Source organism: Macrobrachium rosenbergii, chromosome 48, assembly GCF_040412425.1.
Source record: "Macrobrachium rosenbergii isolate ZJJX-2024 chromosome 48, ASM4041242v1, whole genome shotgun sequence".
NCBI lineage: Eukaryota > Metazoa > Arthropoda > Malacostraca > Decapoda > Palaemonidae > Macrobrachium > Macrobrachium rosenbergii.
The window spans coordinates 48178914-48203221 of record NC_089788.1 but is presented as its reverse complement, the minus strand read 5'-3'; the positions used below and the strand labels follow the sequence as shown (position 1 = coordinate 48203221).

The 24308-nt window shown below is 38.7% G+C and overlaps 1 protein-coding gene across 2 annotated transcripts in view; it reads left to right on the top strand.

Moving 5' to 3' along the window:
- The window catches only part of Su(var)3-3 (lysine-specific histone demethylase Su(var)3-3), a 220051-nt gene that overhangs the window by 81204 nt on the left and 114539 nt on the right, over positions 1-24308 (top strand). For both annotated transcript variants that reach the window (XM_067091698.1, XM_067091697.1), the window contains 2 exons: positions 17229-17390; positions 20809-20925. In XM_067091698.1, the coding sequence (XP_066947799.1) occupies positions 17229-17390; positions 20809-20925 (279 nt within the window). The remainder of the gene's footprint in view (positions 1-17228; positions 17391-20808; positions 20926-24308) is intronic.

Sequence of the window (24308 nt, the reverse complement as noted above, 5' to 3'; positions counted from 1 at the left end):
GGTATAAGCATTTTTAGAGGGTTTTTCTTGTGTTTAAACTATCAAAATAGGCAGTCCTAAGTATTTTTAGAGGGGTTTTAAGTATTCGCAGATTTTAGCTATTCGCGGGGGTTGTGTGTACGCATTCCCACGAATACGGGGGGTTTACTGTATTTCTCTCCTGAGTGTCCCTCTCAGGCGCCCATTGTCTTCGTCTAAGCACCCATCTCCTCACAAGTGACCGACGCCAGCTCCCGAGCGCTCGGCGCCAACTCCTCTGCATCAGTCTCCAGCTTCTGGGCATCAAGCGCCATCTGTAGAACAAGACAATCCATCCTTGGCGCCCATCAAATGGCAGCTTGCTGAGATTATGGGCTTGCTCAAGAAAGCTCCTTCTTCAGCCAAGACGGCCAATGATTTGTCCCTTTCTCCGGTCTCCTCCAACGAAAGAGCCTGCCTCTCTTTCAGCATAAGCAGCTCTTCTATTTACTGGCAAGCTTTCCTGCCTTTTTACTCCAACTGCCCCGGCCTCTCCTGCCTGGACCTTCCTGATGAGGAGCCTCCCAGATGACAGCTCGTGGCTCCCCAAGATGGTACTCTCCTTGTTATCGAAGAAAACTCTCAAGGAGGTTAGAGACTGGCTTTCTGTGAAGAGGGAGCAAAGTAATGCCTCCTTTGCCTTTCCTCCCTCATGGTTAATCCGTAGGAGATATCTTGCCTACGCCACTGGGGAAGCTCCTTTGGGAGTCACTGCCTCCTCCCAAGGGGACTTCTCTGGCCTCAGTGACCCGTCGCTCAGCCTTCTTGTTGGCGAAAATTATGTTTTCGTCTCCAGAGATTGACCATTTCAAGGTGTTTGGGCGGTTGGAGCTTTTGTCAAGAAGATTGAGGACTGCTCAGACTTGTCAGCAGGCTTGGCATCAGACTGGCTTGGGGTCTTGTATTGCGCTGACAAGGCCATTGGGGATGGCTCTCTGGAACTTGTGGCTCTTTCTTCTTTTGGGTCCTGAAGAAAAGAGAATTATGGTGTTCCTTCACAACTAAAGGAGTAACCCAAACTCAGAAGTTGGCTCTTGTATTTTTGCCACTAGACCCTTTTCATCTCTTCTCGGAGGACACTGTAAGGAAAATTGCTTCGGACCTCCAGAAAAAGTTGACTCAGGACCTTCTAGCCCAGTCATCCAAATGTCCCAAGGATTTGTTGATGTTTTCTTCCAAGATTGTCTCTCCCCTCCAGCAGCAGCCCTTTTATGGGAGTAGAACTAAGTCTCAGCTCAGGTCCCGCTCCAGTGACTGTTTCTCAGCCAGAGTTGTTGTTGTTGTGGTTCCCCAGACTCTGTTATGCCAGGAAGCCTGCACCGCGCAAGAAGGACACCACGCTTACTGAATCTGACCATAACTGTGTGGTAGTGTGGATGTTGTGTTGTTGTCTAAGGGCTGCCAAGTGTGGGGACTAACTTGGCAGAGTGGACATATGTCTGTTTGGGTGTTGTCTATCTGGGTGCTTGTAGGTGTTTAGTGATTGGTGATGACCACAGCAGTGGTCAGGTGTACTCTCTCCAATCTTGAGAGCTGTGTTTCTGTGCTGCTTATGTTGGGTGGGGGTGCCAGTATTTTGTTGTTGGGAAGGTTATTAAGTGCTTGTCTGGTGAGATGAGTATGGATGTGCTTTTGTTTTGGGTGATGTTTGTGGGTGGTGGTATAGAATTCAAGATATTTGTATAGTGTCTGTGTGGTGTATTCGTGCCTGTGTGTTGGAGGGTGGTCGTGAAGGTAATAGCATGGGCTGTTTGTGTTGTTTATGACCAATGCCAAGAATTGTGTGCCTCTCATGTCTAAGTGTTGCCTAATGGTGAGAATCTTGGTTTTAGCGTGTAAGTGTTCTATTGGTGTGGATTGTGTACTGCCAAGGATGATTCTGAGAGCTGTGTTTTGTATTATTTGTAGTTTGTTTAGTTGTGTGTTGGATATGGCAGGGTGCCAGGCTGGGCTGGCGTAGTTTATTATGGAGCGGATGTATTGTTTATATACTGTGATGAGCGTTTCTTTTTGTTGTCCAAATGTTGTGCCTGTTAGTGATCTTAGTGCATTTAGTCTAGGTCTGCATTTCTTGATGATGTTACTGACATGTGGAGCAAATGACATTGAAGTGTTGTATGTGACTCCTAGGATTTTTGTTTCGTGTGTGTGTGGAATTGTGGTGTTGTTCAGCGTTGCTGTGGGTCTGTACTGATGTTCTTTGTTGTGACTAGTGAGTAGTGTACTTGTGGATTTTGTTGGTGCTACCAGTAATCTGTTTTGTGTGAGCCAGTTTTCAAGTTGTGTTATGTAAGTCTGTACTTGTGTGGAGCATACGTTTTTGTCTGCGTGTATTGATATGATTGTTAGATCGTCTGCATATGAGATGTATATGTTGTTAGGTGGTGTTGGTATGTCATGCATGAATAGGTTAAAAAGTGTTGGGCTTAGGACGAAGCCTTGTGGGACGCCGTTCGGGAAGTTTCTGATTTTGGATGACTTCGCCATTGTAGTGTACAAATGCTTGTCTGTCTGTTAAGTAATTGGCGAGCCAGCGTTTGGTGTTGTTGTGTAGTGTGGTGTTGTAAACTTTGTTGATGAGAAGTGGTCTAGAGATGGCATCAAAGGCTTTACTTGTCTATTGTGATTAGCAGTGTTCTTTGTGGTGGGCGTCTGGAGTTAATGCCATCTTGTATTTTTGTGTAAGGTTGGTGAGTAGTGTTGTTGTGGACCAGTGGTGTGGTCTGTAGCCATGTTGAGTGGGTGACAGTGGTATGTGTGGTGTGGTTTTGCGTAAGATAAGGCGTTCTACTACTTTTGATGGTGTGCAGAGTAAAGTTATAGGTCTGTATGAAGCTGCTTGTGTAGGTGTTTTGTTTGGTTTTAGAAGTGGGCCGTCATCGTCGTGGGACCTCTCAGGCGGTGGTGCAACGGCCGCCTGGATCAAACGTCCACAATACAACCCCACTGCGAAGACAGAGGAGAGGAGAGAGGAGGAGGCTCCCCAATGCTCCGCAGGGTATCGCGCCCGGGGTGGCGCCGCGCAACTGGATCTCTCAGCCAGAGTGATCAAGAGGACTCTACCATGTCCAAGAAGTGAAGAATCAGTCCTTTGTTCACCAGTGGAAGTCAGATTTCTCCATTTTTGGGAGAAGTGGAATATAAGAGGAGCAGGACAGTGGATTGTCAAAGTTCTGAAGGAGGGCTACTCCATCCTCTTTATGGAGAGCCCCACTCTAGTAACGTCTCCCATCGTATTGACGGCCTGCTCAAAAGGCTCAGAGAAGCATTTGGCCCTTTTGGAGGAGGTCTCTTCCCTCCTTCTAAGGAGAGCCATAGAGGAAGTCGAGGACAGCAGCACAGAAGGTTTTTACAACCGTCTGTTCGCAGTCCCCAAGTCACTGGGGGTTGAAGACCAGTCCTCGATGTCAGTGTCCTAAGTCATTTCGTACAAAAAATGAAGTTCAAGATAGAGACGAACCAGACAGTCCTGTCATCTATTCACCAGGGCAATTGGATGTTAACATTGGACATGCAGGACACATACTTCCATGTCCCCATCCATCCCGACTCCAGGAAGTACCTCAGGTTCGTGTTCCAGGACAGAGTCTTCTAGTTTCGGGCTGTGTGCTTCGGCTTCTCTACAGCACGTCAAGTTTTCACTGGAGCCCTTGCTCCTCTTGCAAAATGGCTTCATTTACTCGGCATAAACGTTAGCCTTTATTTAGACAACTGGCTTCTTCGCTCTCATTCGAAGGAGAAGTGCACCGATGACTTACAAAAGACTCTACTCCTCTCTCAAGGACTGGGCATTCTCATCAACCTACAGAAGTCCCAGCTGACTCCGAATCAAGAGATTCTGTATTTGGGGATAATTCTCAATACTCGGACTTTTCAGGCTTTTCCATCCCCCAAGGGAATTGCCTCCTGCCTTCAGACAGTCCGCAGTTTTCTCACTCTCGTCTTGCTCGGCCAGTCAATGGATGAGTCTGTTGGGGAGTCTGGCTTCCGTTGAGCAGTTTGTCAAGCTTGGCAGACTCCATGTGAGAGTCTTTCAATTCTTCCTCAAAGCCAGCCGGGACAGGAAAACACAACCGGACACCTTCGTGTTTCCCTTTACCCAAGAAGTCAAGTCGGACCTACAATGGTGGCTGTCTGAAGGAAGGCTTTCCGAAGGAAAGTCACTTCTTCCTCTAGCCCTGACCTGGACTTACTCAGACACCTCAGATCTAGGTTGGGGAGCCCTTCTGGGGAATCAGGAAGTTTCTGGGATGTGGTCCTCGGAACAAAAGAGACTTCACATAAATGTCAGGAAGTTGACGGCAATCCATTTGGATCTTCAGTTCTTCTCGACCATGACCTTCAACAAAACAGTGGTAGTCCATTCAGGCAGTACCACTGCCTTGACGTACATTTGGAGGCAAGGCAGCACTCATTCCTTCTCCCTCTGCCAGGCGGCAGAGCATCTTCTCCTTGTGGCAGATCAAAATCGAGAGACCAACAATCGAGTGACGTTGGTCACTTGATTTATTCAGGGAAAATTGAATGTCCTGGCAGACGAACTGAGCCATCAGAAGCAGGTCCTTCCTACTGAATGGACCTTGGATCCATTGGTCTGCCTCAATCTTTGGAAGTTATTATGGGACGGGCCAACTTTGGACCTGTTCGCCACTTCAAGGAATCATCACCTTCCTCTCTCCTGTTCTCTGGCCCCAGACCCTCTGGCATGGGTGACAGACGCCATGCTTCAGAACTGGTCAGACATAGATCTGTACACTTCTTGCCCTTCAACAAGGTCAGGGAAGTGCTAAACAAATTCCACACACATTAAAATATGGCGATGACTCTCGTAGTCCCATTCTGGCCTCTGAAAGAGTGGTTCCTGGACCTTCTACAGTTGTTGGTAGACATACCGAGGCTCCTTCCCCAAAGGCCGTGTCTACTCAGACAGCCTCACATCAGGAGATATCGCCAAGGGTTGTGCTCTGCTGCACCATCTACGGAAGACTGCCCACTTGGCTTGATAGATGCGGCAAGAAGACTGACGTCTGCATCTAGCAATAGCGTCTGCAGCTGCTCTTGAAAATCCTTTTGCTCTGACAGGCTTCAGACTGTCCGGAAGCTTGTCAAAGTGAAAGGAATTTCAAGAGCAGCTGCAGAGACGATTGCTAGATGCAGACGTAAGTCTTCTTGCCGCGTCTATCAAGCCAAGTGGGCAATCTTCCGCAGATGGTGCAGCAGACATTACGTCTCCTCTTCTGAGACATCTTTGACTCAGATTGTGGATTTCCTATTCTTTCTCAGGACCTCTAGGGGTCTATCGTCCTCCACCATCAAGGGGTATCAAGCCACGCTTAGCTCTGTTTTTAAGCATAGAGGTCTGGATTTGTTGTCTAACCCGGATCTTAACAACCTCATCAAGTCATTCGACACGTCCAAGCAGAGGAAAACTGACCCAGTCTCTTGGAACGTAGATGTAGTTCTGAAGTGGTTAACAGGCTCTGCATTTGAACCCCTTCGGTCTGCCTCTTTAAGGGACCTCACTCGGAAGACTCTCTTCCTTGTTGCTTGGGCTACTGCCAAGTGTGTCGTTGAGCTTCAGGCCATCTATAAGAGGGTAGGATTCTCTCAGGGAGATGCAGTGTGCTCATTTGCCTTCAGTTTTCTAGCCAAGAACGAGAAACTGTCCAAGCCCTGGCCCCGTTCCTTTGTCATTAATAATCTAATGGAAATCCTTGGCCCGGAAGAAGAAGAAAGGGTTCTTTGCCCCCTTTAGAGCTTTAAGGTATTACCTGAACAGGACCGAGAAGATCAGAGGGCCATCCAGCAACCTCTGATGTTCTGTTAAGAATCCTTCCTGTCCTTTGTCTTAGAATGCATTGTTGTTCTTCTTAAGGGACCTGATTTCCAAGGCACATTCTCGAATTCAAGAGGACATTTTGCCTTCTTCCAAAGTTACAGCCCACGACATCCGAGCTGTTGCTACCTCGTTTGCTTTCAACACAATATGTCCCCTTGTCTATCCTGCAGTTGACTTATTGGAAGTGAAAATCAATCTTTGTGCTGCAGTACTTGAAGGAAGTAGGAACAGTGTTTGAGAATTGCAGTACCTTTGGGCCATTATCAGTGGCTGTCATGGTACTGGGGGAAGAAGCTCAGGAAAAACTCTTTTCTCCTCTATCTCTTTGCCTTGACGTAGGGTGTTGAGTTTTGGGGAGCCTGGGAATACTATGAACCTGGAGTACCCACCAGTTTTTAGTAGATGGGTGGTGGTTTTTTATGGCAGTGTAGGTGACAGCATTGTCTGGTTGTTTTATTCTGGCACCTCAGCATGCTTTGCTGGCCATTGGTCATGTCCTTTACTGCAAAGCTCCCACCTAAGTAGAGGCGACCCATGGCTTTACCATCATGCCACTACAGGATAAGATGAGCACCAACCATAAGCAGTATTCACCTGCATTAGCTCTCTTACCAGGTAAGGAAACAACAGGCATTGTATCAGTGCTAAGAAATTTTTCTATTTCAAAGTCATTGCCATTCCTTAATATTTTGGAGTAGAATATGTCCATTTATCCCACTTCTGTTCAATGTGGAATTCAATTATGTAAGTACTTGGTAACTGTACTTATATGAAAATTATATTTTCATAATAAAATTAAGTTTCATATATACTTATCAAGTAATTACAGAATCGGAACCCGCCCTCCCCCCCCTCTTATGCACATAAGGGCACAAATGAATTGAGCGCTTCTGCTTGGTTGTTCCTATTGTTCCCCGATAGTGGGCGGGGCTAGTCGTAAAAACAATAGAAGCACTACTGCAATTTTTAAAAAAGGCTGCCTTGCTAGTTAGAAACTACAGTAAACCCCCTGTATTCGCGGGGGATATGTACCGCACCTCCCCATGAATAACTAAAACCCGCGAATACAGTATTTAGAACCCTTCTAAAAACACTTAGAACTGCCTGTTTTGATACATCAACAACACACAAAAGAAAACTAAAAATGTTTATAAAGGTATTATCCTACTTATGATGGGGTTAGGTTCCAAAAAACCCATTGTTCATTGGAAAAAACCTATCTCGAGTATAGCCTAGCCTACACTAGGGTATTCAGTACCATGTGTACAAATATGGTAGTCTACTCTATAAAGTATATGCTATACATACACGGTGTAATAATTATTAATATCAGCTAATTCTGGAGGTTCATGCAGTGTGACTAACAATAATTCAATACAAAGAGATATTGAATAACAAACAAGAATTAGCTTAGCCTACACTATGGTATATTGTATACATATACGGTAACCTAGCCTACATTATACTGTACAGTACTCTATATTCACATATCATATACAAACATCAGCATGACGAATATGTGTCTTTTCTTTGGCTCTTTTAAAATGTTTTGCCTGGATTCACCGTATCCAATAATATTGTATATATTCTTATATAACTTTTGTATTATAAATTGTGATCATAGCGGTCAGTGTTTGGTTTGGAAGTGATTACGCGGTAAATTTATTTCGCTGTATTTAACTCAGTTCAGAGTGCTTTTCTTGCTTCTAGATAGCATAAATGAATCTCTAGGTATGTTATTTATATGGGGTAAGGTTATTTTTCGTTATACGAAGTGTTTTTAAGTGGAAATATAACTTAAATACGTCTTGTTGTGAAATTAATTTAGCTATTTTTTTTGTTAATAGACGACGTTGGCTGTTTGGGGGCATTTATTTCGTGCAAAAAAATCAAGATTCCGTTCGCTATACACTTGATTTCATCGTAATACGAGCTGTATGTACTTATCGTTTATTGGCTTAAAAATAGCAGTAATGTGTTCTTTCATGCCCAGTAGTTTTGATTAAAATACTTTCTCTCTGATTTTAATTACAGCTGAGTTTCATCCATGTTGCTGATGCACGATAATTCATAGTCATTAGCATCTTGAACATTGTTTTCTCAGCTTCAGCTACAACTTGCAGCTTACATTTAGCAGTATATTTCCTTGCCGATCTTTTATCCATACCAAATAAGGGTATAATGTAAAAATATATCAGTCCTATTCTACTTGACGCCATTTGTACTATAACTACGGTAATTGTTTATTACCGTATGATGGTTGAAATACAAGCAAAAGGGCTGTTGTTATCCGATTCGGTGATAAGCAAAGCAACAGTTTCTCGTTCGGTTGTTTGTGGTTATAAGCATTTACACGAGTATAACATTACTAGCAATACTTTTATCATTCTCTTTTACCTTTTTAAATAGCAGATGGGATAAAGAGATGGAGGAAAAGAAGGTGATCTATTGTAATGTGGTCTCTTTTGCTGCCTGATTGTATGCTGCTGCCTGTGCCTGTGTGAAATTTAAAAATATATTCTAAATATTGTCGTATCGGTATTAATTGCGTAACCCATTACAAAATCGAATTATCGTAAGGCAAATTATCGTAACTAGAGCACTACCTGAGTATTTTAGTAGTTTTATCACAAAAAGTGCATTTAGTTGTGAAAATGAGATAAAAAAAAAGTAATCAGTGAATATTTCTCAGTAAAAAATACCATGAATGAGCGAATTTTCAGCAAATAATGCTTATATATGTTCCATAGAGAATTCTGCAAATAGGTGAATCGTGAGACCGTGAATATGGGGGACTTACTGTATAGCTATGTAATTACTTGGTAAGTATAGTATATATGAAACTTAATTTTATTATGAAAATATCATTTTACCATTCAGAGATGATGATGCTTTACTGTAATTTTAAATAGGCTATTTATTTATTGAAAGTGAATATAATTCTTTGTTCAGCAAGTAGAGGGACAAATACAGGGTGTGGAATAATAGGTAATCAGCAAGGCGGCTGTGGAACCAAGTTGTGTTCCTTTTCCCTAATGTTCAGTCACACTCGTCCACTACATGACACTCAGTGGTAATCATCCTTGTTACTGTTAAAATTTTTCTTGAACAGATATGCTCAATAAGTGTAATCTTTCTTCACAGGCAGAAATCAAATAAACTTGTAAGATCAGTCAATATAGTGTAAATTAAACAATAGGATGATGGATTTAGTCATTGCAGTTGTACAGTAATATTTGTTACTAAATTTGCCATTAATTGAAAAGATTTAATGGATAATGGAATTACAATTTCACTGGGATGAGTAAAATAAAGGTCAGAAATTGGGTTCAATTCTTGGGTGGTTTTAGGCAGTGATAATTCACTATAACACAAGAAATACTTTGTAGCCTAAGCGGTGAATATTTTACAAGAATTTATCTCGTGAATCAATGCACTAGCTAAAAACTTTTGGCCATAAGGAGAACTTTTAGAATGTAAAAAATGGTATAATTTGCAGAACACTCACACCTGTACACCTGTACACATGATGAATCATGATTACTGTACACAGTATAATGTGCTTAGACATCAGCATATCAAGTAAATACATAAAGGATGATTCAAATTACTGTATGGTTAAATTTGCATTGGAATATCTGTAGGGGCTATTTACTAATAAAGGACAGAATTTCAGTATATGAGGTAAACTAATTATTAGTAAGTAGTTTAACCCTTAAACGCCGAGCCTCTATTTACAAAAGTGTCTGCTGTATGCCGGCGGGGTTTGGGAGTTAGCGCTGAAGCGGAAAGAAAGTTTTTTTAAAAAAATCACAGCACGCTTAGTTTTTAAGATTAAGAGTTCATTTTTGGCTCCTTTTTTTCTCATTGCCTGAAGTTTAGTATGCAACCATCAGAAATGAAAAAAAATATCATTGTCATATATAAATATTAGAATATATTACAGTGCAAAAAAAAATTTCATAAATAATTGTATACAAATCGTGCTGTGAGCAAAACGGTTAAAGCTAATGAGCTATTTTTTTTCATTGTATTGTACATTAAATTGCGATGATTTTGGTGTATAACAAATTGTAAAACGATCAAAGCAACACAGAGAAAATATTATCACAAAATGATGCATGAATTCGTAACACGCTGACGTAAAAAAAAATTTTCTTAAAAAATTCACCATAAATCAAAATATTGTGCTAGAGACTTCCCGTTTGTTTCAAATTGAAGGTAAATGATTGAATATTACTAGAATGCAAGAGTTTTAGCTTACAATTGCATTTTTCAACCATTTCGGTCGAGTCAAAGTTGACCGAAGGTTGAAACTTTGGCACTTATCGTGATTTATATGAAAATATTTCAAAACTGATAAAAGCTACAACCATGAGTTATTTTTTATTGTATTGTACATGAAATTGCGCACATTTCCATATAAAAACTTTGTAACGACTAATATAAAATGGTGCAAAAATTACGACAAAGTGACTAAAGAAATTCTGAAATTTTCAGCAGAGTTAGCGCGTGTGGAGGTAAGGAAAAAGTTTTTTCAAAAATTCACCATAAATCGAAATATTGTGCTAGAGACTTCTTGTTTGTTGCAAAATGAAGGTAAATGTTTGAATATTACTAGAATGTAAGAGTTTTAGCTTACAATTGCATTTTCGACCATTTCGGTCTAGTCAAAGTTGACCGAAGGTTGAAATTTTGGAACTTACCGTGATTTATATTAAAATATTTCAAAACTGATAAAAGCTACAACCATGAATTATTTTTTGTTATATTCTACATGAAATTGCACACATTTTCATATATAAAACTTTATGTAACAGCTAATATAAAACGGTGCAAAAATTATGGCAAAGTGACTAAAGAATTTCTGAGATTTTCAGCAGAGTTAGCGTGCGGGGACGTAAGGAAAAAGTTTTTTTTTTAAAATTCACCATAAATCGAAATATTGTGCTAGAGACTTCTCGTTTGTTGCAAAATGAAGGTAAATGATTGAATATTATTAGAATGTAAGAGTTTTAGCTTACAATTGCATTTTTCGACCATTTCAGTCGAGTCAAAGTTGACCGAAGGTTGAAATTTTGGCACTTATCGTGATTTATATGAAAATATGTCTAAATTGATAAAAGCTACAACCATGAGTTATTTTCTGTTGTGTTGTACATGAAATTGCGCACATTTTCATATATAAAACTTTATGTAACGGCTAATAGAAAACTGTGCAAAAATTATGTCAGTGACTAAAGAATTTCTGAGATTGTAAGAGCCTGACGCTGTCTCTTCCAAACACGTGTGTGTTCGTCGTCCATCGGAGTGGCGAGACGTTTGGCGTCTTCACAAACAGAAACATACACAGTTTGATACAGAGATTCGTTAGAACATTATGAGTACACGATTAGAATGCTTGCATGGCAGTGCAAGTGGTGGTGATTGTACATACATCAAGACAACAATGGTTAGGGAGAAACAGACGGAAATATTGTATGGTTGAAATCACGTTCCTTTAGAGAAAGAAAACAAGATGCTCTTGTTGTCTTGTCCACTCCGATGGACGACGAACGCACGAACACACACGTTTGGAAGAGACGGCGTCAGGCTCTTACAAGATTTTCAGCAGAGTTAGCGCGAACGTGAGGAAAAAGTTTTTTCAAAAATTCACCATAACTCGAAATATTGTGTTAGAGACTTATCGTTTGTTGCAAAATGAAGGTAAATGATTGAATATTACTAAAATATAAGAGTTTTAGCTTACAATTGCATTTTTCGACCACTTTGGTCGAGTCAAAGTTGACCGAAGGTTGAAATTTTGGCACTTATCGTGGTTTATATGAAAATATGTCAAAATTGATAAAAGCTACAACCATGATTTATTTTTTGTTGTATTCTACATGAAATTGCGCACATTTTCATATATAAAACTTTATGTAACGGCTAATATAAAACAGTGCAAAAATTACAAGAAAGTGACTAAAGAATTTCTTAGATTTTCAGCAGTTAGTGCGCGGACGTAAGGAAAATTTTTTTTCAAAAATTCACCATAAATCGAAATATTGTGCTAGAGACTTCTCGTTTGGTGCAAAATGAAGATAAATGATTGAATATTACTAGAATGTAAGAGTTTTAGCTTACAATTGCATTTTTCGACCATTTCGGTCGAGTCAAAGTTGACCGAAAGTTGAAATTTTGGCACTTATCATGATTTATATGAAAATATTTGAAAATTGATAAAAGCTACAACCATGAGTTATTTTTTGTTGTATTCTACATGAAATTGTGCACTTTTTCATATATAAAACTTTATGTGTAGGTTAATAGAAAATGGTGTAAAAATTACGACAAAGTGACTAAAGAATTTCTGAGATTTTCAGCAGAGTTAGCTGATGCTTTCTTTTGGGATAAGAAAGAAATTCGCGCATGTGCAGCTGGGTCACGCTTTTCAACAAAACAACAGCGTGATCCGTGAACTCCCAGCATCCCTCAAGGCGCGATTTAAAATTTTTCGCAAACGAGGCCTATAAGTATTTTTCCTCGAATATTTAAAAACACTTTTTGCAGTTGACATATTTTACGTCCACTTGGCACCCGACAGACAACTTTTGTCAACGTAAAATACATCCAGTCAGCGTTAAAGGGTTAACCAGACCACTTAACTAATTTATTTAGCTTTCACAGTCCTGGCCTATGAGGCAAGTTTTTGCCAATGATATGCTTAGTGTTTACAGTACCTGGACCTGATGCATGGCTTAGACTGGGCTCTTGCAAACTTTCTAAAGTTGTTCCTCATGCTAATTTACATGCAAAACATGGGGGTTAGTAGTTATAGCTTAGGGAAAATAGGGATGACATAACCAGAAAACACAAGAAATATTTACTGGAGTGGTTGTGATTTTAACATTCATATCCACCCCTTATTCAGTGTGCTGTATAAGAAGTACTGTACAGTTAAAGTAATTCATGATCCAGGAACCCGTATGCATAAATCTGACTTCCTTCAGAAAAGAATAATTGGACATTGGTTTTCTGTTATTAAATCAGACATCTTGATACTCTTCATTTTCACTGCTGATGCACAAGACCCATTTTCCAGTGGTTTATTCTTTCTACATAGGCTAAACCTGTTAAGTGTTACTTATGGGAGACGTTGCTCATCACATCCTCTGTTAGAGCGATCATTTGGAATATGCTAGTTTTTATACTTATTTATGTGTTCTTTTTTTACATTAATGTTAATGTTTTCTGTGTAAACATATCAGGATATTAATAATGTAGGATAAGAAAAGATGAAAGAAGTTATTTTGCATTTTTATATCCTAAAGATTACATGCATGAAACATGAAAGGAAAAAAATTATTCTTTCATATGCCATTCCTTGAAACATAGCCAGTAGAGCAATGAATGGTTTCATTTCATTTACCTTTGTATCATACGATTTCAGTGCATGTGATATTCTAGGTGAACTTTCTATATATTTATCTAGAAACTGGTTGGCTAATCTGTTAGTTTCTGTTATAATGTGCTCCTTGACTTCATCATCAGAAAGCTTTTAAAAAAAATTCCACTGGGTTTTCCTTGTCCTGAACAATAACTTTCACACCTTTGGGTGAATGAAAAGTAAAGGGATTCCTCTTCTTTTCAGTTACTGCCCAGTCACTTGGCAATGCCATACTCAGTTCTAAATTATGGTTTTCTTCAGAATCAGATAAATCTTCTTCAATCTATGTCAGAGGCTTCTGAGCTGCTACTCTGAGTCTCATAGTCATTATCAGTCTCTACATTGAGCAGTGATAATATCTCTTGAGGCAAAACATTTTTCTTTCACTCTGGAACTCTCTTTATGAGGGATAAAGGGGATCAAAACAAAAAGAAATCAGTCGTTTATCAGTGAATGCCAGAAGCATACCAAGAAATGAGTGGTAGATGTCTTTCCATTATACAAAAAAGTTGCCACGTTCCCCTTATTTAGCCCATAGTGTTGCCAAATGATGTTCCTACAATTTATATAAGAGTAAAGTGTATTTCTGAGCTTGATCAGTGTGGCACCAGCCTTGAGAGGATATGAGGGGAGGGTGACCAAGATATGCCGTTGGTGATGCATAAGAGGTTAAGAAAGCCACTGAGAGTAGCATTGACTTGGATGAAGATCCTTACAGAGTATTATTCAGTGCCCCCAGTTTACTGTAGCCTTATAACTGTAACTTAGTAAACATGATGCTCAATTGTTTATCTGCTAATTCATCTCTTCTTTGAAGTCATTATTCCTTAGTCCTTGATTTTATTCTTGCTATGGTCAAATCAATTCGTCATGATGGTGCAGGGAAGGTTGAGGGCAAAATGCAACATTGTCAAATATTTTTTTTCTCCACTTTAAGATCACTCTACATCTACCCATTCTCTCTTATTCATTGTTTATCTTATCAAACTTACATTTTTCATTTTTAGACGTGTGCATTTGTTTTTATACCTTTATTAATGATCAGTTATGAGAAATGTTATAAATGTGGTATAAGTATATGGCATTGACAGTCAGTTCTCTCATCAGAGAGAGAGAGAGAGAGAGAGAGAAAATGAGAGAGAGAGAGAGAGAGAGAGAGAGAGAGAGAGAGAGAGAGATGTGGCATTGGCATTGACAGTCAGTTGTCTCGGTAAGGAGAGAGAGAGAGAGATTATTGGGGGCTCGTGAAACTGTGCAATTCATAATTTTGAGTTGAAAGATTTCAAACACTTATTGTGATGGGCTTTAATTAATTTAACTTCAGAAAACTTCAGAAAAGGATGTCAAGCAGAAATACTGAAGCTGAAAGTTCGGTAGACTCATAGACTCTTTTGTAGCTTAATTGGAATATTCTGATGAATAAGAAAGTCTCTTTATGTGTACTGTATATGAGGACTTGACAAGAACAATAGCATTTGCACATGATTTTTGGATCATAAGTTGTGCATACTATTTGAAAATGTTAGGTTGTTAGATTAGATGAACTCTAACACAGATGGGTATAAATTAGACACATTGAGTTTTGTTTATGAAAAAATGATGTCCTATACTCAGTTTTTTTACTGAGGTGCATTTGCACTCACTCGCAGGGGTGCCCTTTTAGCTCGGAAAAGTTTCCTGCTAGCTGATTGGTTGCAAGTATTTTGTCCGAATAGCATCATTGTTTTCAAATAATTACCAAGTAATGTGAATCGAGACTTATTTACTAACCTAAATTTCTCCCTAGATATATGTTTTGTCAATAAATAATTTTGACGAATAAAGAGATTATAAACTATTGTGATGGTAAGTCTAAATTTAATAACTAACACCCGCCGAAGTCAACGACAGGAGCTTGTTTTCGGATGCTTGCTGCATAATTTTTTTACTTTTCACATATTTTAACACCAATTGGGATAAATTATGCTAAGCATAAGAAAACATGTTGTTATAAACTTTCTTTGAATACCAGAATCTACTAAAAACATGGAATTAATAAAACTCGCTATTGGTGAAAACCTCTGGGGAGTAAAAGGAACAGCTTGTGGCTTTAGATAAAATTTAGATAAAATTACCTAGATAGGTAGGCCTAGTTATTCATATGGTACCACAAACCAGCAAATGTTGATGGGCAAGAAAACTTTTCAGATACATATCATCTTTTATAGGCTTTTGTGCTGAAGCCTTTTGTTATATCATTATGGTGAATATGAAGAGGCTATTTTTTCTTTTACATAATAATAATAATGTACGTACTTCCCTTACTATGGCTTTATTTCTTGCACACATTTCAAACTAGGCTAGCCTATGTGTATGTGTCTTACACCATTTTTTGACAGTTGCAATAAATTTTGCTAACTCTTTAAGTTAAGGAGTAACAGTAAACAGTAGCTGATGCTTCATATAGGTTAGGCTATGTGTATGTAGGCCTATGATGTAAGTCCGTATAGAAAGGGTTTGCTAATTTTATCGTAAAGGTATAGATTCTATTAATAGCGCTATTTTCGTTTTGAGGATACTGTAGTGTTCCATAAATTGCTTAAAAATCACAATTAAACGAACTCATAATTTCACCGAGTTACAACTGCGATACCCCTCCCTCTCCCTTCCATCCCCGCCTCAGTATTTGACTGTAGATGCCTATACCCTACTAATCCTTAAAATGTATTCACACATTCTTTTACTTCTCAAAATATCCGCAGAAACTCATGTTAACCTTATATGTGTCCTGAACAGAACGCAAAATAAGAAAATAAAGAGTTTTCTTATCTCGCATTATCTGCTGTAACTTACATGAAAGAGTAAGTTGTTCATTTCTGTGAAATATATTTTTATTACTGTGCACCTACAAAAAGAAGCATAGAAACTATTTAATTGCAGATATAGCCATTAAAGTAATCTCAATAACATAACACTAATTTCAGTGCTTACAGAAATCAGGAAAAAGCTGCAATGACATAAATCAGGAAACTGCTGCAATGTAAATCAGCTGGGATAATTTTCTTGCCAGGCTGCCACAGGCTGTTCCTTTTACCTCCCCGGAAGTTTTCACCAATAGCGAGTTTTATTAATTCCATGTTTTTAGTAGATTCTGGTATTCAAAGAAAGTTTATAATAACATGATTTTCTTATGCTTAGTGTAATTTATCCCAATTGGTGTTAAAATATGTGAAAAGTAAAAAAATTATGCAGCGTGCATCCGAAAACAAGCTCCTGTCATTTATTTTATTATTGAATGGTGATGTAAAGTGCTGTAAATGGTTTAAGTCCATTAGCATAACCCATATTATGACCATCTTTCTGATTTCATAATCAGTGTCCATATAAAATGGAGTATCCATCCCACTCTGTTGAAAGTGTTACATTGTGGCTTTTAACCTCTACCCTTCCCTGCACTGCCGTGGCAGATTGGTTGTTTGACTATAGGCCTACTGGCAATGAGGTGTTTGTGTATGCATGTTTGTCACTCATTCCTTTCCTTGCAGTTTAATCCTGTAGAATATTATAAATACATAAACATGTGTAACAATTCACAGGATTTTTATTTGCATATCTTATTCTATAAATAAGCTGTACGGTCCAGAAGAATTACATATAGTGTATATACTTTCATCCTGTGGAGTTTCTACCCTCCTTCCCCTCCTTGTAAAGTCAGAGTATTGGGAAAAGTTTCATTGTTTCCCAGGGATATCAAATGAAGTGCCTCAAGGTCCTTGTTAGTCAAGTAGACTAGGCCAATTTGAACTTATAAAGTTCAACAGCTTCTTGGAATTTGATTTACTTATAAATAGGGCTTGATGATAGAAGTAAAATGTGCAATTACTTTTTATTTAAAAAGCTCTGTTTTATTGTATTTTATAATTATTTTGTTTTATTGTATTTTATAATTATTTTGTATTGCAGCTCCAAATGTGGTTGGAATCTCCTTTACAAGAATTGACGTATGAGGGTGTTATGTCCAGTCTGGAGAGCCCCTTCAATTCTGAGGGTGTCCTCTGTGCTCGTATTCATGCTTATTTGGAACGTCATGGTTATATTAACTTTGGTATTTATAAAAGAGTTAAGGTAAGTTACATAGATATTTTATTTTGTTGGTATTTATAAAATAGTTAAGGTAAGTTACATAGATATTTTATTTTGTTGTACCTACTACAGTATTTAAAGTAGCTTAGACTTGGTATAGTATATTTATATTTCATTCTTGTGTATTCTTGTGTGCTCTGTCAAGGTCTTATGACATTGTAATGTTATTCTTAATATTATATTAGCAAATTTCATATATTTGACATCCATATGCAACATTTTCAACAGTTTTATGTCAGACTGTATCTTTAAAGGGTTCTGTCTTTTACACAGTCTGCATAGGGTTGGACGCTGTCTTCTCTTTTTTGCATGTTCAGCCAAAGTTCCCATATGACTTAGGTCTTTTTCTGTCTTTTTATTTTTATTTTTTTTTCATTTTGTCAAGCTGTATTCAAACCATTCATTAGATTCAAACTATTCATTAGATCTGTGTATTCCAGCTATTTGTCACCACATCATAATTTGCTTGTCTTTCCACCACAGCATGGTAGTCCTCCTCCCTCTCTCCCTCATCTGCTCTTATACATTTTATAAATCAGCAATTCTAAACTTTGCTTGTATTTTTTAATCTTGAGCATCAATTGAAACACCATCTGTTAAGTTTGATACATATTATCGAGTTCACCCCAACACCTCTCCCCCCCTTTCCTGTAGGGTCCATGTGGTCAGTCCTGTCTTTTTTCGTTTGCTTCTTTAGTTACAGTCGACCTTCGTTAAAATGGACCCCTTTAATCTGGATATCGGATAAGGCGGACACCGATAATTCAAATTATGTAAAAATAAGCCCAAGAAGTTTCCTTTCTATAAACATCTATTATATTCCTTTTCATTCTCGCTCTTGGTCCTCTTTACAAAATTATTCATGTTCAATTACAGTATAAAGATAAATTGATTATGCACAACATGCTAATTATTATTACAGGCAGTCCCCGGTTAACGGAGGGCTCGGTTAGTGGCGATCCAATTTTATGGCGTTTGTCTAGCGACGAAAATTGGCAATTTTCGGGCCGAAAATCATCGATTTCCGCTTAACAGCACTGATAATTGGGTATTGGCACCGATACATACCTAACAGAGGCGCTGATAACCGAAAATTGGCGCTTTTCAGCGCTGATAAACCCCGAAAATTGCCGAAAAAGCGTCGAAATCACCTCCCCACATCTTAGTGGGTCATGAAGAAATATGAAAAGAACGTAAACATTCCAACACCATCTGGTGGGAAAAGATAAAGGGGTTTTCAGTTCCTCTGCAGGAAGGCTCTGATTGAACAACACTAATTCCATGCATGCATTTCTTTTCAAGTGCTTTTGTCAAATCTTGATACCTCTACTGCTTCCTGCTCAAACTTAGGTAAGTTTAGCACCTCCCCTTGTTACCTTATATACATTGAACAGAATTTCGTCTTTTGTAAAAAAAAAAAAAAAAAGGTTCCCCCTCATTTTAACACAGTCTATAGTTACTTCTAACCTCATCGAGACTTAAATCTCTCAACAAGACAAAACCTGAAGGTCCTTGGATGCTTTCTCCCTGGCCCAACAGTAGTTGCTTAACCATAACCATTATGTAGTTTTTCTCAACTTCTGTCAGACAACTTTGCATCTCACCTAAGGTTGTTGGTTTGGCTTAGGTTGGCAAATAGATATTTTGGATTGTGGATCTCCTCCTCTACTTTGCCCCCATCCCAGCTGTTGGACAGTCCAACTTGTGTTTGTGTTGGATTGGCTTATGCAGGAGTAAAGTTAAGTTAAGTATATCTTAGTTTAACCAGACCACTGAGCTGGTTAACAGCTCTCCTAGGGCTGGCCCGAAGGATTAGACTTATTTTTACGTGGCTAAGAACCTACTGGTTACTTAGCAATGGGACCTACAGCTTATTGTGGAATCCAACCACATTATGACGAAATGAATTTCTATCACCAGAAATAAATTCCTCTAATTCTTCTTTGGCGGCTCGGAGAGTCGAACGCTGGGCCAACAGCATGCCAGTCGAAAGCTCTACCACTCCTCCAAAGAAGAACTCTTATGCAGGAGAGCTACTCTACAGAGCACTTGTTCAAAAACTTAGAACTGATGATAAGTTCTCTCTATCTCCTCTAATAGGGGGTTGAGAGGTTTGTAAAGTGCTATCACTCATCCCTGGGTGATGACTTTGTTGTCTACCAACCTCTTTTCCAGTTTTCCAATGGGAAAGACAGGGCTATCAACAACTATATCCCCTATGCCCAGCCTTATAGGAGAATATAGGAATCAGTTTTACCATGCTCATATACATATACATATGACCAAAAATCTGACAATGCTAGGTGGATGTTTGACTCTTCCTCCAATGTTTCGGTATAAGTAGAGACTTAAGGGGTATGGTAGAAGTCCTCAACCACATATGTTCCTCAAACTTTCATAACAGAGACTGCTAGTTCGTTGAGATGATCCTCCAACTTCAGGAGTAAGTCTTCTATTTACAAGGCAATGGTTTATATTCTTGTAGTAACATACACAAAATTTTAAAGATTAATTTTTAATTTGTGTTACCTGGATATAGAAACCAAAGGCTTTTATCATAGTCCCACCTATATCAACCTGCATAGTCTCTTTTTGCAAAAGGAAAAGGTGAAGGTTTACTGACATGAGAATGGGCAGTACCTCACCACTTGAAACTTGCCTGCCATTCATTAGCTCTGCCAAGTCTTCGGCCTTTATGCAGCACGGTTTTGACTTAGGAATGACAGGAACATCTCTAACCTTCTCCTGTCACTTCAGAAAATTAATTCAAAGATATAGTGAAACATCCAGGATGGGACATGACTTTTGTGCTGAGCAACCTTATTAAGCTGGTTTGTGTCCCTATTGCCTGATGCAGCTCTTAAATTTAACTTTAGACTATGTTCTGATTGGCTTGGCCTTCTCTGAACATTTTAGTGGTTTCCATGAATTTTCTGATTCTGTCTTTTCGTATATTATGTTTTCATGTATTCTGATCAGCTTAGAATGTATCCATAGCTTAAGAACAAACTGTTTAGGCACAAGAGGGCAAAAGGCTTTTACCAAATGTAATTGGTAGCAGTTTAATAGAAAATTTTGATCTAAAATGGATCCATAGTGGTAGCAGTAGAATAGCGTATGGTATGTAAGAATTACTGTATGTAAAGTATAACTTTATTATGAGAATCTTTAATACTTTTGAAAATGGTTTTGAAATTAAAGCAGCTTATGTACTACAGCCTTCATCTTATTGTTTATCAGTGTGGTTGTAGAGTGCTGTGTATTAGGAAATAAATTACTAAAATATGTTATTCTGGTGTAGTGATTTATTAGCAAATGTTGTTGTCAAGAAAACTATTTAAGGATTGTTAAACCTTAGTAGTAAAAATACTAATTATCCATTCTTCTATCCTTATTTCAGCCATTGCCCCAGAAGAAATATGGGAGTGTTATTGTGATTGGCGCTGGAATTGCGGGGCTGGCTGCAGCGCAACAACTCAATTCATTTGGCTTTGAAGTTATTGTTTTGGAATCTCGAGTATGTATTGAAAGTCATGTGGAGTAGGAAAATTTCATAAACCTATGTTTACTGTAATCTATTTAAACCCTTTATTTTTATGTTTGCAGAATTAGGTGTAGGATCCCTCCATTATGTATCATTTGTTTCATAATTGACATTTGTAAACAAGGAAAATTATTCATTAATATTAGATTTTGGTTTTAAAATTATTACAATTTTCATCCTGTTAACCCTTTCACTTAATGATGTCTGATATAAACATCATCCAAATTTAAGTTCTTTGAGTTTGATAACATATGCAAATGTTATAAAAAAAAAGACTGCACAAACCAGCAGACAAGATGAGTGTTCCTGATATTTTTTATACGTATGTAATATGTGTTTATTTGTTTTGTATAGTTTTATATTTTTATTCTTTAATTACATCTATTATCTATTATTTTTTTATACTTATGAATCTTACCTATTGCTAAAGATAGCTTATATATCTCTGCTCCAATAGGCAAGTCAGCATTCAAACAAAAGATCGGATGGCTGCCTAGATGACTGTTTAGTACACCTGTTCTCCACCAGGTGTGTTATGAATGTTTTAGCTCGTCAGAATTCTCCTTGCCGCCATTGTGTATAGGCGCATGTTAATATTTCGTGGTTGTGGCTGTTTGATGCTATCAAGTACTGTACATTTATTTTTCCTAGGATGCCTTCCACTGGAATCAAGGCTAAGAATGTCAGGTTTTGTAGGAATGATTACCATTCTGTAGGATTGATTACTGTGTTAGCAGGATGTTGATTTTTTAAGAGATACACGTGGTGCTGGCTGCAGTGGTATAAGATGTGATCTTGAGCATAGATGTGAGGAAGTAGGGATTTTTGAAGGACTTTCTGCTTAAGTTTGTTAGTATAGGTAGAGAAAGGAAGCAGATAGATTGCAAAAGCAGCTAGTCAGGTTAGGTCACCAACCTGTCATGTCTCCTCTTTCTCCAGGTCCATCATCTGTAGTTATTCTGACCCAGTCTAGGCTTTTCCTTTGCTAATTCTTTAGTTAGTATTGGGACTTCCCCTTAAGCTCTGCCTTCCACTCCCCTATTGGTTTGGTAAAAGCTTATTGAGAAGTTAGAACAAGATGTAAACTTAGTTTTGTTAGTAGAAGGTTTGTTGGAATTTGTTAGGAAACCATTCAGGGTCCTCCCATAGTGTTTGATCATTTTCACCTTCCCCTATAAGAGTTAAGGTGTTGGTGCCCTCACCTGTCTATAGCCTGAGACTAGGACTACCCTGTGACATTTAGAAAAGTCTGCTGCCAGGGAGCTGGGTTGGTTGTCAGGGTGATGTGGTTCTGTGCCCTCCATCACCTGCCTTTCGTTTTTCACACTGAGTCTCATTTTAATGATTTAGCTAAAAGATTGGTTTGGTAAACGTTAATCTTTGCAACTTATGCATCTTTTACCATCATCAGCACCTAGTATGAGGTTGTTAGCACAGATAGGACTACTGTATTATGTAGGTACAGTATACACTGTTATTAACAATAATAATGAGTCTGTAGTGAATTAACATCTGTCCACTCAGTCAGTTGTTAAACCAGTCTCTTCTACATGTACTGCTCATGCTAAATCCTTGTCTGCTGTTCCTCTTTCTCTGTGAAAATGCACTTGTTCATTCTTTACGTGCTTTTTCTTTGGCTAATGGCGAATTTCTTACTTCTGCATCGATTAATGTTTCTCTTTCCAATCCTACCATGGTTATAGTATCTAATTTTGTTTCCAAGCTAGATATTCTAGCTACTTAGCTTTCTAAGGATGTGTCATATGGGAATGCTCTCAAGTGTGCTTAGTTGCTTTCGGACGGGGCGGGAGAGTCGTTGTAACTCCTTTTCCCCCCACCTTCCAAAATTTCCTGTATTCTTTGGGACTTTGTTTCCTATTGCTCAGCTGACTTGTGTCGACTCACATGAGTCGCTTCAGACTGTGTTTCCGTGTCTCCCTTTCATCAAGTGGCTGATATGTTATCAGTACTTGGCTGCTGTCTTCCTCTGGCGGAAGAAGAATTTGAATTGGAGGACTCTCCTTCGGTTTGATAAGCATTTGCTTGACCGTTGCACTTCGCTTTATCCTCATTTAGTGGAGGAAAGAGGCCATGTAGAGATTAGGTCTCGGTTGTCTTTGATTATTTCGGCGCCCATTAAATATTTGAAGAACAAGAACCCAAGCTTGCTCCTTCAATTAGAGTACGTTTCATAAGTTTTTTGTACTCTAGCACACAAAGCTTCTTTCAAGTCTGCCAGCGCTTTTCTTCTGGTTTTTTGAAGTCTTATGTTACAGTCACTTTATCGGCGCTTAAACTGTATTCGGTCGAAGATTCTAAGTCCTGTTCATTTGAAAAGATGAACTCAAGACTGACAAGTGTTTTGGACATGCTAAGGTAGAGTTTGTTGTCCAGGTCTCTGTTTAGAATGTTGAAGTTTGTATCTTTTACTTTGCCTAGTATAGTCGCCTCTTCCCTGTGCCAGCTCATAGAGATTGAGGCACCAGCTTAGTGTGTTTGTAGCACCAGCTTGATCGAGTTTGTGGCACCAGCTTGGGAGTTTGCAGCACCAACAGGATTTTAGTGAGGAAGAGTCAAACCCATTTCTGATGCTGCAGGCTAATACTAAGAGAACACTTATGCTCTTGTATCTCTTGTATGTCAGAAAAGGCTTAGTCTGCACAGATGGCAGCTTTTTTGTTTCTTCTTCAGGTTGCCTTCTAAGCCAGACTCTCTTTAAGGTGATAAGGGAGGATATAGTGGTACAAGTCGTATTTTATACATTTTGGAGATCTATTCAGCCCACAGGTTCTGATAGGAGGCCAATTGCAGGCCTCTTGGCGTGCTTGGAGAGACTTATGGGTAGAACCTTAAGTGGTGGAGGTACTGAAGGAGAGTTATGATATTTGGTTCCCTCTGTTGGTTTAGTCTCCTATAGCTGTTCCTTTGTGTCTTCCCTAAGGGTTAAACCTACATCCAGGTTTTTTTTTTTTTCTGCCCTGTAATACAAAAACAAAACAAAGAATTTTGACAAGTGTCATTACACTGAATGACAAAGTTAAGTATACCTTAGTTTAACCAGACCACTGAGATGATTAACAGCTCTCCTAAGGCTGGGCCTGAAGGGTTAGACTTATTTTATGTGGCTAAGAACCAATTGGTTACCTAGCAACGGGACCTACAGCTTATTGTGGAATCTGAACCACATTAAACCGAGAAATGAATTTTATCACCAGAAAAAATTCCTCTAATTCTTCATTGGCCGGCCGGAGATTCGAATGCAGGCCCTGCAGAGTGCTAGCCGAGAATGGTACCGACCAGTCTGAAGAAGAACTACACTGAATGGCAGTACACCATAGAATGGTCAGCACTACACC